This window comes from Cordyceps militaris, assembly GCF_000225605.1.
Source record: "Cordyceps militaris CM01 unplaced genomic scaffold CCM_S00003, whole genome shotgun sequence".
In the NCBI taxonomy this organism is placed as follows: domain Eukaryota; kingdom Fungi; phylum Ascomycota; class Sordariomycetes; order Hypocreales; family Cordycipitaceae; genus Cordyceps; species Cordyceps militaris.
The window spans coordinates 3,126,060-3,140,464 of NW_006271971.1; the positions used below are offsets into that span (position 1 = coordinate 3,126,060).

A 14,405-nucleotide genomic window follows, 5' to 3' on the forward strand; every position below is an offset into this window, starting at 1 on the left:
ACTAAAACAATTGTCAAACAATAATAGTACCCAAAAGTGCTAGCCCTTGCGAAGCTATTCATCATCAACCAACCGATTCATAGACTACGACGTACCTCTCCCCTTTCACCACAAACCTTAAAGAACGTCATGGTATATGTATTATTCATAATACGTCCTAGTGTTGTGCTGGTCCGGCCATGCACAACTGCCACGTTGCCAAGGTTGCTCGCATGTTGAATGCAAAGCGCAGCGGCTGTATACGAGAGGCCAGCCAACCACACTACCTTTGCCAACCACGTCAATTATGCTGTCGCTGCATGTCCGGTCTTCTCTTGATGTAGTTCCCTCATCTGCCTCTCGCTGTAAAACTCGGCCGCCTCGCGCTCCAGGTACCGAGCATTGTCTCGCTTGGCCTTGTCCGTGTCCACGAACCAGAGCGCAACGCAGCCCACGGAGCCCATGGCGAAGAGAAACCAGTACGCAGCACTGGTCTCTCCGTGCGCGCGTTCGATAATGGCCGACGAGATAAAGGGGCCGATGAACCCGGACGTCTTGCCGACGCAGTTGAACAGGGCGAAGAACAGAAAGGCTTTGGGCGCCGGAACGACCTCGGAGATCATGGTGATCTGATAACTTCCCCAGGCCGCCGTATTGAAATTCCAGGCGTTTGCCGCCCAGAAAGTCCAGGGATGAAAAAAACCGGCCGACTTGGTAAAGTATCCGATGCCTCCCCAAAGGGAGGGCACGAGGGTCATGCAAGCACCGTAGAAGACGCCGGCTTTGACGGAAAAGCGGAACTTTTTCTGCATGAGCAAGACGAATACTGTGCCAGATCCACCCGACAAATCGGCGACGAGGCTCATGGCGTTTAATTTGAGTGGCGAGTAGTTGATGACTCTAAGATGGGGGGAGAAGACAGATAAGTCCCTGATCAAGGCACGAACGAGAGGAATTGACTCTTGAGAGATTTTGGAAGGAAACATACTCGTTCTGAAGAATGCCGGTAATGTTGAAATAAGTTCCAAAGGCTGACTATGTCAGCTTCACGTCGATATCGAAACATGTCCTGTATTGACTTACTTTCCTGAAGCATGAAGAAGGCGAGGAGGTAGAGCATGCATTGTCGAAGCTCCTTGGCCGACTTCATGGCACTCCATACTTGTCTTGAAGCGGATTAGAGACACGAAAGCACTTGTGATGTTAAATACAACGTACTTGAACCCGACTGTGCAGAAGCTGGTACCCTCTGGCAGCTGCTGGCCGGGTCGGTGCTTCTGAACAAGAAAGAACGGAACAGTCGCAACGACTGTGAGAGCACCAAAGTAACCCATCAGGACATTGTAGGATCGAATGAGCTTGGTCGGGGTGTCGAAACCGATGCCGGCCGAAATACCCACGGCGATGGCGTAGAAGACGACGACGAGCCCCGAGCCGGTAATGTTGCAGAAATTATAAAGCTAGTATTTTTCGGTAGTGTTGGTGGAGGAGCCTTTGAAGAGAGCAATACGATATTAAAGGCGTTGCATACCTTTGATCGCTCGTACGAATCCAGTTCAGCATGTTCTTCAGGCCTGCCAAGTCGTACAAGTCAGCATACCTCGCGGAAACGCAATACTCGTGCAAACAACCACGTACGACTTTGTCCCGTCTCGAACTTGCTGCTCGGACTCGAGAATCTTGGGCAGGTTATGAACCAGGCTGGGAAAGGTGGCGGTATAAAAAGCCGTCGCAATGTTGGCTGCCAGAGATCCGGCCACATAGAGGGCTTGGGCGGCCTGCCACTGGTCGGCCTTGCTGATTCCGCACATGGCGAATTGGGAGATGTAAAGAACACTCTGCGCAACTGCAATTTTTCTCTTTCAATTAGTGCTGAATGAGGAGGAGGATGTGGCATGGCCTCTTTGGGGGACGTTACTGATCATGATCCATGGGCGCCAGTTGCCATAATCGGCGTAGGGGCCAACGGTCAGCAGAGTGACGAGCTGCGCGGCAAAAAGAATGCCCGTAATGTCCAGGAGGAAGGAATTCACTGTTCCTGCATTAGATGGACGCCTCCAAGCAGCGAAAATTCTGCCTCGGAAATCTTGGAGGGCAACTTGCTATTGAGACTCTGGCCACCCCAGTGGACGATTCTGTCAGGAAAGGCCTGAGCCGTGAGAGCCTGTCGCAACGCGCCGCCATTACCGCCAATGGCTAGAATACACCCTGATAAGTCGCACTGGACCTGTATTTACGACATTCGAGCACAACTTCAGACGTTGCCATGTACTTACGGGCACCGTTGTTGGAAAAGTCTGTCGCAGTATCGTTAGTTGGCAGCGGCTCGTCATGTTCAACCTGTTTGTTAGTTGACGTACAGTAGATGCAGAAGAATATATACTCCCACTTTCCCGTCGGCATCACTCGGCCCGTCGTGGGGATGGTGTGCTGCTGCTGGATGAATCCGAGAGCGCCCTTTTTGTGCAGGTCCGGCGCCGAGCCATGATCGCTGCTGCTGGGGGGCGCGTCCTCGACATGCTCCCCGGCCGCCGCCGCCGCCGCCGCTTGCTTCTCCGTGGTGGACGCCGGCGGCGCAGGCGGCTGCGGGCCGGACCCGGCGATGGGATCCGTAATTTCTGGGGAGCTGCCTGTACCCGTCATTTCAGCTTCAATGGCAGTCGGGAGAAAAGGCGGGGAAAACGCAGCACTTTTAGCATCAAGGTTGGAGTTGGGGGAAGTGACCGAGAGCGGCGGCTCGTCTAGTTATACGTGGGGGGGACGAAGAGTTACTATCTCATGTATTGTATCCTTTTTTTTTTTTTTTTTACTTTTTACTGTTACCGTTCGAATTGCCATTTCCGGCCGGGCGCGCCAGCTGCTAGCCCTTGCCCGCATGAGGTTGTCCCAGGTTTGCAGGCGTGGAGGGGTGTTGTGCTGGACGTGGTTCGGATGATTTGATCCTTGGCATACAAAGTATCCGTACATGGACCCTAAACGGGCCTAGGGAGGAGGCGAAGGATGATGATGATGGGGGAACAGGGGGCCAACGAGTGGTTGAGCCAACTCATCCTCCCTCAAGGAGCGTCGCACACACGGTGGTTCAAGGTGGCTGTTTTCTTCTACCGACAGCGAATACCAAAAGGGAAACTGTAGTTTGCGCCCAGGGTCCGTTGCAGCCATACAATGAACTACAGGCCAAGCTTCACAGCCAGGATCGGTTGGATTACCGCCGACGACGAGACACACTACTATGAACTACATACGTACTATTTATACCATGATGACCAGGTCGAAAAGGCGCGTAATTGTGAAAGACTGACAGGGCTCTTGCACCCCCACGGGATATTCTCCACGGGGCTTGGTGGCTTGGTGGCTTGCCCGGAGACAATGCTGGGCGATGGGCTATGTTGGCCTCCCCCGCACAAACAAAGTTCCTCGCCCTTCACGGGTTCGTTCAATTCAAAAATGGTGGCGTGTCCTTGACGGGAATAACGTTTTCTGTCTGCGGGCGGTTGAGATTAGAGAGGGTACAGTAACCCCAGCACTGCGACGAACTGTGTAAGTCGACTCAGAACCGAGTCCCTCGTAAATAATCGCTTCTCACTCTCACTCTCATCATCCAAATTCCAGCCTGAGCCGCCGGCGACCCCCGCCCAGCAAGCACCAGCATAGTGTTGCATCCAAAGAAAACCGGTCATGAGGGCTCCTCCCAGGGCCTAAACACCCGGTATCACGAGGTCATGTTGACTGGCATTTCGGCCCATGTCTCAGTGCCTTGACAGGCGGACTGGACCACTTTGTGCCATTCTTTGTGGTGGCGATCCGTCTGCCCTTCCCCGCGAATGGCTTGGGGTGGCGTCGGCACTAATCGAGAGATACACCGAGCTCGTGCAGAGATGGGGTTTCTTGGCGTGTTTTTAATTCGTTAGTCGTACTTTTTGTCCCGCGTCCAACAAGACGACAACCAAAAGCCGGCGTTGAGAAACCGCACAAGACAGACACTAGCATGGGTCCTTATTACACCCCAAACCGAATCCATAATGCTGGAATCGCAGTGCCAGTGGTAAGTGATTTCACCTTCCCGATTGGATACGCCTGCCTGCTGTAAAGCTGGCATCCTTTCATTGATGGGAGTACCTTGACTCTGGTTGCATGGCTAGAGCTGCATACTTCTCCGCACCCCGTCGTCAGTACTCTTCCCCCTCACTCGTGCTACATGCCGCTGCAACTTCAGATGTAAAAGAGACATGCATATTCTCGTTCGTCTTTGCTCCCCAGCCACTTCTCTTTCTTCCCCCTCTCGTAGCGGTAACCCTACGCAATCTCTAACCCTGAGCCCAACTGGAAGAAGTCGTGAACCGGCAAAAAAGAGGCAAGTAGAAAAAAGAACATGAAGTATAGCCTGGTACTGGCCGCCCTGGCCTCTCTCGGCACCGCCGCCGACTGCCCGGCCTACGAGCAGTACGCCCGCCAGCGCCACGAGCCGTTTTCGTGCGGCAAGTACAAGTTTCCCTACCAGCGGCCCGCCGAGGCGTGCCGCTCGTACGCCGTGCCCGAGGTCGAGCGCGTCCTCGCCGACATGAAGGCCAAGGTGCGCGACCCGGACCTGTACCGGCTCTTCGTCAACACCTGGCCCAACACGGTGGACACGACGGTGCTGTGGCACGGGGTGTCGGCCGAGAACCCCGACGAAGAGGTAAAAAGCCATCCCGCCCAATGGGGTATCTAACCTATCATGTTTTTTTTTGGGCTGGATGACTGACACCAATGTCGGGGGCGGAAAGCTTGCTTTTGTCATCACGGGCGACATCAACGCCATGTGGCTACGCGACAGCGCCAACCAGCTGCAATCCTACAAGCCCATCCTCAACGCCACCACCGGCGGCAGCAGCGGCAACAACACCACCCACTCCATCGCCGCGCTCTTCCGCGGCGCCATCAACCTCCAAGGCCGGTACCTGCGCAAGAACCCCTACTGCAACGCCTTCCAGCCGCCGGCCGAGTCGCTCATCCCGCCCGTCCACCACCGCAAGCGCAGCAGCACGCTCCTCCTCCGGCGGGGCGACACCGTCTCGCCGCCGTACGACCCCAACGCCGTGTGGGAGTGCAAGTACGAGCTCGACTCGCTCGCCGCCTTTCTGCAGCTCTCGCACGACTACCACGACGCCACGGGGGACGCCGCCTTCTTCGGGCGCTTCTCGTGGCGGCAGACGGTGGCGGTGCTGCTCGACACGGCGCGCGCGCTCATGGCCGGCACGTACGCCGCCGACGGCCGCGTCCAGCCGTCGCCGTACACGTGGCGCCGCGACGCCGACACCGCCACCGAGGTCGTCGCCAACCGCGGCGCCGGCAGCCCCGTCGCCGACCGCATCGGCATGGTCCGCAGCTTCTTCCGCCCGTCCGACGACGCCACCACGCTCCAGTACTTTGTGCCCGCCAACATGATGTTCGCCCAGGGGCTGCGCAGCTGCGCCGTCATCATGCGCGCCCTCGACCCCGCGCTGGCGAGGGACATGGAGGACATGGCCGCCGGCATCCGCCGCGCCATTGACGAGTACGCTGTCGTCGCGCACCCCAAGTACGGCGAGGTGTACGCCTACGAGGTCGACGGCTTCGGGTCCGTCAATTTCATGGTGAGCAGACGGTCCTGGTCCGAATCTATTGTGTCAAAAATACATGTTGGGTGTTGCAGCGACTTACACTGCGTTGTGATAGGACGACGCCAACATCCCCTCTTTGCTCAGCATTCCTCATCTCGGGTACGAGGACAACAGCAACAGCATCTATAAGCGCACCCGCGACTTTGTCCTCAGCCGCTCCAACCCGTACTTTAGCACCGGGCCCGTCATCAACTCGACGGGCGGTCCGCACCTCGGACCCGGCATGGCCTGGCCGATGGGCGTCATCATGCGCATCATGACGAGCGATGATGACGACGAGATTGTCAGCGGCCTGCGGACGCTCATGGGCGCCACCAGCGGCCTGGGTTTGATTCACGAGTCCGTCAATACCTTTGACGACACAAACTGGAGTCGCTCGTGGCACGTTCTCTCCTCCTCCCCTAAGATATGACATGCTAATCGTTTTGCTCAACAGGTTCGCCTGGGCTAACGGCCTCTTCGGTCAGATGCTCATTGATCTCTCCGACAGAAAACCCCAGCTTCTGGAGCGGAGCTTTCAATAGCGAAACCGACAGGAAAACAAAGGGAATCAACAAGGTAATACAAGAGATGCAAGAAATAAGACGCTCAAGTTGATGTTTATTCACGCAATTTGAATACAACCCTATACTCCGATAATGCAATCTATATACAAAGGTACACATATGCCTTGCTCCGCTGTTAACTCAAATCAAACCCTGCACCGGATGTGATGGCGTACAGGAGCTTCGACCGCAGCGTTTCCTCCCTTCTGTATCGAGGCAGCTTAAGTAGGTTGACACAGGTGCTCGCGCTCGGCAGTCGTTCCTCGTCGTCCCCCGCGTCGCGGATACTAAAGAGCGGCCGCAGCTGGGAGAAGCCGAGCAGTGGCGCGCGGGGCGTGGAGCTGACGTACTTGAGTAGGTCGCGGCGCTGGGCGTCGGTAAAGCTGCGCAGCACCTTCCAGAACATCCTGATGGTCGGATGCTCCTTCTTATCGTCACCCATCTCGTATAGACCGCTGCACACCGTGTTGCGCCGAAGATCGTCAATGTCAATCTCGGACGAGTCGCCACCGACAAGATGCTGCAGCTCCGTCTGGTTGAACATGGACAGCCACGACGGTCGGATGATGGAGCGGAGACCGTGCAGGAAAGCAGCCGTCTGCAGCGCAGGCTGCACAACCAGGCGATGGCGAGCCATGTACGACATGTACAGCGGTCTATTGTCGTTGGTCACATATACTTGGTCACCGTTGGCCACCAGCAGCTTTGTCACCGTCTTTATCGGCGCACCCGGCATGGAGACTTGATCCGTTACTGTAAAGTCGATGCCAAGCTCTGAAACATCACCAGGATGATTTTTGAGGCGCAGCATGCCAGCGTACAGCTCCTCGTCCATGTCCCGCAGGTCGTTGATGCTACCCTTGTAGTGATTCTTCTCGTCTGACCCAGAAGAGGGCCATTGCAGGAGAAAGAAGCCAGCAAAGCTCAAATCCACGAGGATGCCCTCATATATGCATTTTCCCAGCATCCGACCCAAAAATTCGTATCGTTTGAGCTGCTCACGAATGATTCGGTGCCACTCACGACTTGATTCGTCGAGCTTCCCTTCTCTCATCATTTCTTTTGTCGTGTCGATAGCAATCGGGTTCGGGTAGAGAAGCCCGGATGGGCTTGACGTGAACATGCTTATCATACCTTCATTGCCACCAAAGGCTTCAGATATAACGCTGGTCAAGAACTCTTTCGTGACACCGCCACCGTCAATTCCGGCTTCAGTCTGATTGAACTGGTCAACAAAGGTGATTTGGATTGGATCCTTCAAACCATCGCCGACTTTGTACAGCTCCTCAAAGGCATCTTCAAAGAGTTGGCCTCGACGGATCTGCGCTGTGTGCTTTGCAAATACAGGGAAGGTCGATATAGGGTTATCCCTTCGGCCAATGTCAAGTTCAATAAATTGCCGAAAGATCTTGACGCGAGTGTCAAAGGGGACAGCAAACGGCATATGCTTCAAAACTGCTAGCTTTGGACCGAGCTCTGCCAGCCGACGTTCTCGCTGTAGGCGCTTCTGTTTTGCGCGCAACCTCTCCACTCGTGCATGTCTTGAAACTCGCTGACCCGCAAATGTGTGGTTGACTGAAAAATCATCTTCATCCTCCATGTCAGCGTCGTCGTCACTATCGGACGAAACTTCATCGTATTGACGCTGCTCCTCCGCGATGACAGCAGAAACAAAGTCTTCGTTCTGCAGCCTATCTGTAACGAGCCAGTGACCACTAGGAAGGAAAGGCTTGCGAGAGTCTCTTTCGTAAAGCATAGTCATGGCATTTGAGATTATCTCGCGAAGGCTGAAAAACTCCAACTTGCTAGATTTGAGCTTCAAAGCGGTGGCAGGATTTGGCTCGGGCTCCTTTGACGAACCGGCCCCAAGGTATGAGCCAAGCCGAGACTGCACCACATGCTGAGGCTCCTGCTGGGCTGGAGATACCTCGGGGGCTGTATAATACAGCGTAAAGGCGATATTTTTGAGGAAAAGCGTGAGGAATTTAACATCCTCAAACGATAAACTGCAAGACTGTATGCGGGAAAGCGAAGAGTCGTTGCGTAATGGAGACGGATAGATGCCGCTAAAGAAGTCTTCGTCGTCACTCAGTCGTAAAATGAACGTGTATAGATCGAGGAAGAGAATAATTACGCGCCATTCTTGATCCTCGACAGTATCCACGCTTTGATGGTACACCCGGAGATAGCGCTGCAAAATGGCAAGTGTTTGCTCGGAATCTTCTCGCAGAGACTGGTATATAGTGGTTTTTTGGACCATCTGCCATAGAAATTTGACTGTTGGCATAGGTCCCGATTGAGTAGTTACTTGTTCCAAAAATAGCCTCATGCGTACGTCGTCAGCATTGTCGGGGAAGCTTTGCAGGAGCGTCATCAGATAGCCTGCCAGCAAGCTGGTGCTCTCGAGTGCATCGACGCTTGGTTGGGTGGTTGTGGTTGTAAAATCTTGCAAGATTTTCGAGGTGCTTTCGCTGCTGATGAGCCATAGAAACTGACGGGAAAGGTATGGATGGATGCTAGATTGCTGTGTGCTGTCGGAAAAATCCCCTGATCCGGTTGACAGGGCTTTGGGTGTCACGCGAGCGCTGAAATCGGATGAAAGACCAGCGAGCTGAAGGAATATGACGCGAATTGGGCCAATGACAGCGGTTGTGTGTATCTGAGTTCTGATGAGATGAATAGAGTGGGCAAGGAGCCACAGCAATTCATCTTGGGTGCTAGAGATGGGTTGATTCAAGGCGTAAATGGATCTGATCCCATGTCCGAGCCGGGTGAAATCGATGAGAGAGGCGAAGCGGTCGATGTTGGTCTCGAAGAGGGTAATATTTTCTTTGGTTAAGAAATTGGAAGCAAAGTACATGTACACTGTACAATGATGGATTTAGTGATGCGATTGATAGATAAGGTTGTTGAAGGAGGCATGGTGGGGAGCGTACCGATGGCGTCTACATCAAGAGCGATGGATAGACTTTTGAAGACGTCTTCCAGCCAGCCCACACCCTCTACTTGTTGGCAGATACTGGCCAAAGTAGAGAAGTAGACCTCTGAAGAGGTTCTCAGGGCTTCAGGAATGGATTCTACTATTCGAGTAGCGAGACGGAGAAGAACGCGGAGCTCGTCGGACAGAGTGCTAGGTGGCTGGTTAGAACAATCAAGGAGGCAAACAGAGATGAAAATGGTACCATACCCCCTTTTTGAAGCAGAATGCAAGGCAGAGACTATAATTTCGACCAACCGGCGCAGGCGAGTCCAGTGCGTTTGCTGGGGACAAAAGTTGCCGAACTCGACGTTGACGGCGTCGTTGGCAAACCGTAGTAAGCGTTCGAGGTCATCGGGCCGCGCTGGTCTGCAGAACGAGAGCAATAGGGTGAATGCTTGATGAAGCCAGTCGGTGTCGGCAGGAGAGGCGTACAAGTTGTCGAATGCGGCACGACGGTGGTCGGCAAGGCGGGAACGTGCTCTGTGACCCCGCCATGTTTGTTGGATTCGCAAGGCAGCCTTGAGGCGCTGTCTTTCGGCCTGGCGCTTCTCTCGATCGGCCTGGGCGTCGAATATAGTCTTTGCAGTGCCGGATACGTTGGAAGGGCTCCAGGAGGTGTTGGCAAAGGGATTTCCGACGCTGCCACTGAGGTTGACGTTTCGCGGGCGCCTAGAGTTGCCCGTGAAGGTTGGAAACATGGCCGGCTGACGACGCAAGGACGGCGACGGGGGTGGCTGTGGTGGTGCCCTCAAGGCTTCTAGGCGAAGAGGGCTGGCGATAGGTGCGTATGTATACTGCCCTGCACTTGTTGAGATTGAACGAAGGGTGCAAAGGTTGGAGTTGGCTGGACAGCTCATGAGGCAGAAAGCTGTGGTGGGGCGATGACGGGAGCAGTAATGTGTGATGAGGCTCGGTGCAGGGGCAATGAATTGTCCCTCTGAGTATGGCTATTGGTTTCCTTGATTTAATTCTAGTACTCTAATTCCCTTTTTCATTTAGTCGATATATTTTTCTCTATCATTTGGAGAGCTATGCTGGCGGTCGAGCATTCAAAGCAGTTTGTCATCCAACTTGCCTCAAAATACAAGTAAGTAATTTGTACTAGGTAGTTAGGTACCTAGGTACCTACCCGGAACTGCCAAGTGCGACCGACAGCTTGTTCCATTTTCTGCTGTCAGCTTCCACCCCAACACCAGATGCTCACATCATCAGTTACGTCTTCGGCCTCATTTCCAATCCAAGCTGGTGAAACCGCGTCGGTTATGCCGCCACTCGGTAGCTAGCCAGTAGGGTTCAGTCCAATATATATATATATATTACCTTGGTTTCCCTTTGTGTTTATCAGTTGCAAGCTCACGTGGTATGGTCGTTCCAGTGGCCAATCCGCATAAGTTGATTTCTTTATTTCTACCCGTCTTAGGGAACGTGGAGGATGATAGCATGGCTCTACGTATCTTTTTCATTTCAAAATGCCCCAGACTAATAAAGACCCCTGCTTGCGAGATGCGCACTGTGCCAAGTGACGTGCATGAGCATGAGCACAAGCGCCTGCGTCACAGATAAATACAGCGACAAGACAAGTGGAGGGAGCAACAGAAGAGGCAGTTCAGGAGCGATACAGAACATATCACTTTGTTTGGAATAGAGTCCTTGTGTCCTTGTGTCCTTGTCCTGAATTCCTCCCATCGGCACCAACAACCAAGTATACAGTACCATGGTCTACCCGCAAGGTACTCGCCCACTGTCCAAGCCCCAGCCAATTGCCGAGTACCGTTTGTTGGCCATCCAAGTCTCCACGACACGGAGCCCCGGAGATCATACTGTGTAAGATTCATAAACACTGTAGAATACGCACTGTCCTCTCCCGTGCCTGGCGCGCCACCCACTTCTTTCAACTTTACTGGCGCGCAAACCTTTTTTTTTGGCGTGGCTTGTGGGAGGCAAGGGCACTCCACCAGAGTCGGTCAAGCCAGGAAAAAATATCACCTGGCCAAATTTCGCTTTTTCTCTTTTCTCTCTCCCACACACCACCCAAAATCCTATCATAAACCCCCCCAAACTTCTCGAGACGAGTTAGTTCAGAGGAATAGTCCTAGCACTAATTCTCTGTCCCTCCTCTTGTACTCAATCAAGAAAACTTACAAAAAAAATTGAAAACCCTCCAGAAAACCCCCCAGGTCCCCCGCCTCTCGTCTCGTGAGATAACCAGGTCGACTCTCCAACTCCAAACGCCATCTTTCTTTGAGCCTCTCCCTCAAAGACTTTTGTGTTTGTTCTTATACCAGCCTCGTTACAGCCAGTCTGATTCGTTGCCGGTTTAACCCTTCACTATTCCACCAACGCGTAAGCCGTGCTCCGTTCTTGCGCCCTTGCTCTCCCACGCCGCCTTGTTTGCTAACCTCGCCAAGTTTCGTCGACTTGTTCACTCAACACGACAATATGGCCGCCGTAAACAACTCTGCTGCTGTTGATCAGCTTACCGCCGACCTCAACAACACCTCCATCGATGGCAAGCCCTCCGTCGACACCTCCGTCTCCGCTGCCACCGGTGACGATGCTGGCCCTACCCCCAACTCGGCCGCTCCCCACCCCCAGAACTCAGCCTCCCTCTACGTTGGCGAGCTCGACCCCTCTGTCACCGAGGCTATGCTGTTCGAGCTCTTCTCTCAGATTGGCGCCGTTGCTTCCATCCGTGTTTGCCGTGATGCCGTCACCCGCCGCTCCCTCGGCTACGCCTACGTCAACTACAACTCGACTCCTGATGGCGAGAAGGCTCTCGAAGAGCTCAACTACACTCTGATCAAGGGCCGTCCCTGCCGCATTATGTGGTCTCAGCGTGATCCCGCCCTCCGCAAGACTGGTCAGGGCAACGTCTTCATCAAGAACCTCGACGTTGCCATTGACAACAAGGCCCTCCACGACACCTTTGCCGCCTTTGGTAACATCCTCTCCTGCAAGGTCGCCCAGGATGAGACCGGAAGCTCCAAGGGATACGGCTTCGTTCATTACGAGACTGACGAGGCTGCTCAGCAGGCCATCAAGCATGTCAACGGCATGCTTCTCAACGAGAAGAAGGTCTACGTCGGCCACCACATTCCCAAGAAGGACCGCCAGTCCAAGTTTGAGGAGATGAAGGCCAACTTCACCAACGTTTACATCAAGAACATCGCCCCCGACGTCACCGACGACCAGTTCCGTGTGCTCTTTGAGGCCCACGGTGACGTTACCTCTTCCTCCATTGCCCGCGACCCGGATGGCAAGAGCCGCGGTTTCGGTTTTGTCAACTTTACTACCCACGAGGCCGCCTCCGCGGCTGTTGAAGAACTCAACAACAAGGACTTCCACGGCCAGGAACTCTATGTCGGCCGCGCCCAGAAGAAGCACGAGCGCGAGGAGGAGCTCCGCAAGTCCTATGAGGCTGCCCGCATCGAAAAGGCCAGCAAGTACCAAGGTGTAAACCTGTACATCAAGAACCTCGATGACGACGTTGATGACGAGAAGCTTCGTACCATGTTCACTGAGTTTGGCCCCATCACATCTGCGAAGGTCATGAGAGACAGCCCCTCTGACGACGAGGACGAAGAAGGCAAGGAGGCCGAGGCTGAGGATAAGGACAAGGAGAACAAGAAGGCCGACGCCGAAGCCGAGGCCGCCGAGGCCGCTGAGGAGGAGAACAGCGACAAGGAGAAGAAGGAAAGGAAGGGATCCAAGAAGCTCGGTAAGAGCAAGGGCTTCGGTTTCGTCTGCTTCAGCAACCCCGACGATGCCACCAAGGCCGTCGCTGAGATGAACCAGCGCATGATCAACGGAAAGCCCCTCTACGTCGCCCTTGCCCAGCGCAAGGATGTCCGCAAGAGCCAGCTTGAGGCTAGTATCCAGGCTCGCAACCAGATGCGCATGCAGCAGGCTGCCGCCGCCGCTGGTATGTCTCAGCCGTTCATGCAGCCCCCTGTCTTCTACGCTGGTCAGCAACCCGGCTTCGTTCCCCAGGGCGGTCGTGGTATCCCCTTCCCCCAGCCCGGTATGGGCATGACCGGTGTCCGTCCTGGCCAGTTCCCCGGCTACCCCCAGCAGGGTGGCCGCGGTGGTCCCCAGCAGATCCCCCCCAACATGTACAACATGCCCAACCAATTCCCTCCTCAGTTTGGTCAGCCCGGGACTCCGCAGTTCATGGCTGCTATGCAGCAGGCGGCCCTCGGTGGTGGTCGTGGTGGTCCCCAAGGCGGCCGTGGAAACGCTGGCATGCCTCCTAATGCTGTTCCTGGCTTCCCTCCTAACAACCGCCAGGCCATGGGCCGTGGTGGCAACCGCGCTGGCAACAACACCAACAATGTCAATAGTGCCAACATCCAGCCTGTCCGCGCCAGCGATAACGGTTCCGCTCTGCAGACTCAGATTTCCGGCGCTCCGCCTGCTCAGCAGAAGCAGATGCTTGGCGAGATGATCTTCCCCAAGATCCAGGCCATTAACGGCGAGCTTGCTGGCAAGATCACCGGTATGCTTCTTGAGATGGACAATTCCGAACTCATTAACTTGATCGAGGATGACGCCGCTCTCAAGTCCAAGGTCGACGAAGCCCTTGCCGTCTACGACGAGTATGTCAAGACCCAGGACGGTGATGAGAAGAAGGAGGAGGAGACCAAGGCCTAAGCTCGAATGTTTCGTCCAAATTTAGGGAGTGCGAGGCTCACGCGCGAGCAGCTCGCCCTGAATTTAATTGATTTTCTTTGTTACGTCAGTTTACTTATGGGCTTTTTACTTACGGGCTTTCTTCATTATGTAACCTTGTATTGGCATATTTGTATGAGTATTGGCGGTACAGAATATCTGCTATCTCATAAAGACTGTCTACAGGGTTATATTTGTATAGTTGGACTTGCTATTTCTTGTCAGGCACGGCGCACAAAACAAAAGTTGCGGTTGCAAGACGGTTTGGGTCCAAAAACCGGATGGCGAGAATCGGGAGGAAAAAGTTGAGAGGCTGCTGTGACGCCCTCACAAGGGTTAGGGGAGCCCGAGATTGTTTGAAAGAATTGCTGCGGACACAGATACCCCTCGAGTAGTCCGCAAGAATTTTGCCAGGCAAAGATGGAGACTTATTATGATACGACTTTAATAAAAATGTTAAAAATACTATGATGCTGGTCATTTGCTTTACTCGCCTGGCGACCTGAATACTTGCATTATTGAAACACTGCACTTTCATTTGACACGGCATGTTTCGTAACTAGTAATGTAAAATTGAATGCTACCTACTCG

At 54.1% G+C, this 14,405-nt stretch overlaps 4 protein-coding genes across 4 annotated transcripts; 2 read left to right on the plus strand and 2 right to left on the minus strand.

Annotated features, from left to right (window-relative positions):
* Positions 1 to 284: 284 nt before the first annotated feature.
* On the minus strand, positions 285 to 2,622 carry CCM_04606 (autophagy protein (Atg22), putative; the record flags this gene model as incomplete). The annotated part of the gene is made up of 9 exons (XM_006669754.1): positions 285 to 909; positions 968 to 1,010; positions 1,063 to 1,145; positions 1,198 to 1,439; positions 1,511 to 1,553; positions 1,618 to 1,838; positions 2,033 to 2,187; positions 2,256 to 2,276; positions 2,340 to 2,622. The coding sequence occupies 9 exons, from the start codon at positions 2,620 to 2,622 to the stop codon at positions 285 to 287; spliced, it is 1,716 nt and encodes a 571-aa protein (XP_006669817.1).
* Positions 2,623 to 4,351: 1,729 nt separating this feature from the next.
* CCM_04607 (uncharacterized protein) lies at positions 4,352 to 6,033 on the plus strand (the record flags this gene model as incomplete). The annotated part of the gene is made up of 3 exons (XM_006669755.1): positions 4,352 to 4,657; positions 4,746 to 5,594; positions 5,677 to 6,033. The coding sequence occupies 3 exons, from the start codon at positions 4,352 to 4,354 to the stop codon at positions 6,031 to 6,033; spliced, it is 1,512 nt and encodes a 503-aa protein (XP_006669818.1).
* A 269-nt stretch (positions 6,034 to 6,302) lies between these two features.
* CCM_04608 (IQ and HECT domain protein) lies at positions 6,303 to 10,311 on the minus strand (the record flags this gene model as incomplete). Its single annotated transcript, XM_006669756.1, has 4 exons — positions 6,303 to 8,357; positions 8,502 to 9,031; positions 9,103 to 10,093; positions 10,276 to 10,311. 4 exons carry the CDS (start codon positions 10,309 to 10,311, stop codon positions 6,303 to 6,305), a joined length of 3,612 nt encoding a protein of 1,203 aa, XP_006669819.1.
* A 1,274-nt stretch (positions 10,312 to 11,585) lies between these two features.
* CCM_04609 (polyadenylate-binding protein) lies at positions 11,586 to 13,796 on the plus strand (the record flags this gene model as incomplete). The annotated part of the gene is made up of 1 exon (XM_006669757.1): positions 11,586 to 13,796. One exon carries the CDS (start codon positions 11,586 to 11,588, stop codon positions 13,794 to 13,796), a length of 2,211 nt encoding a protein of 736 aa, XP_006669820.1.
* Positions 13,797 to 14,405: the final 609 nt, after the last annotated feature.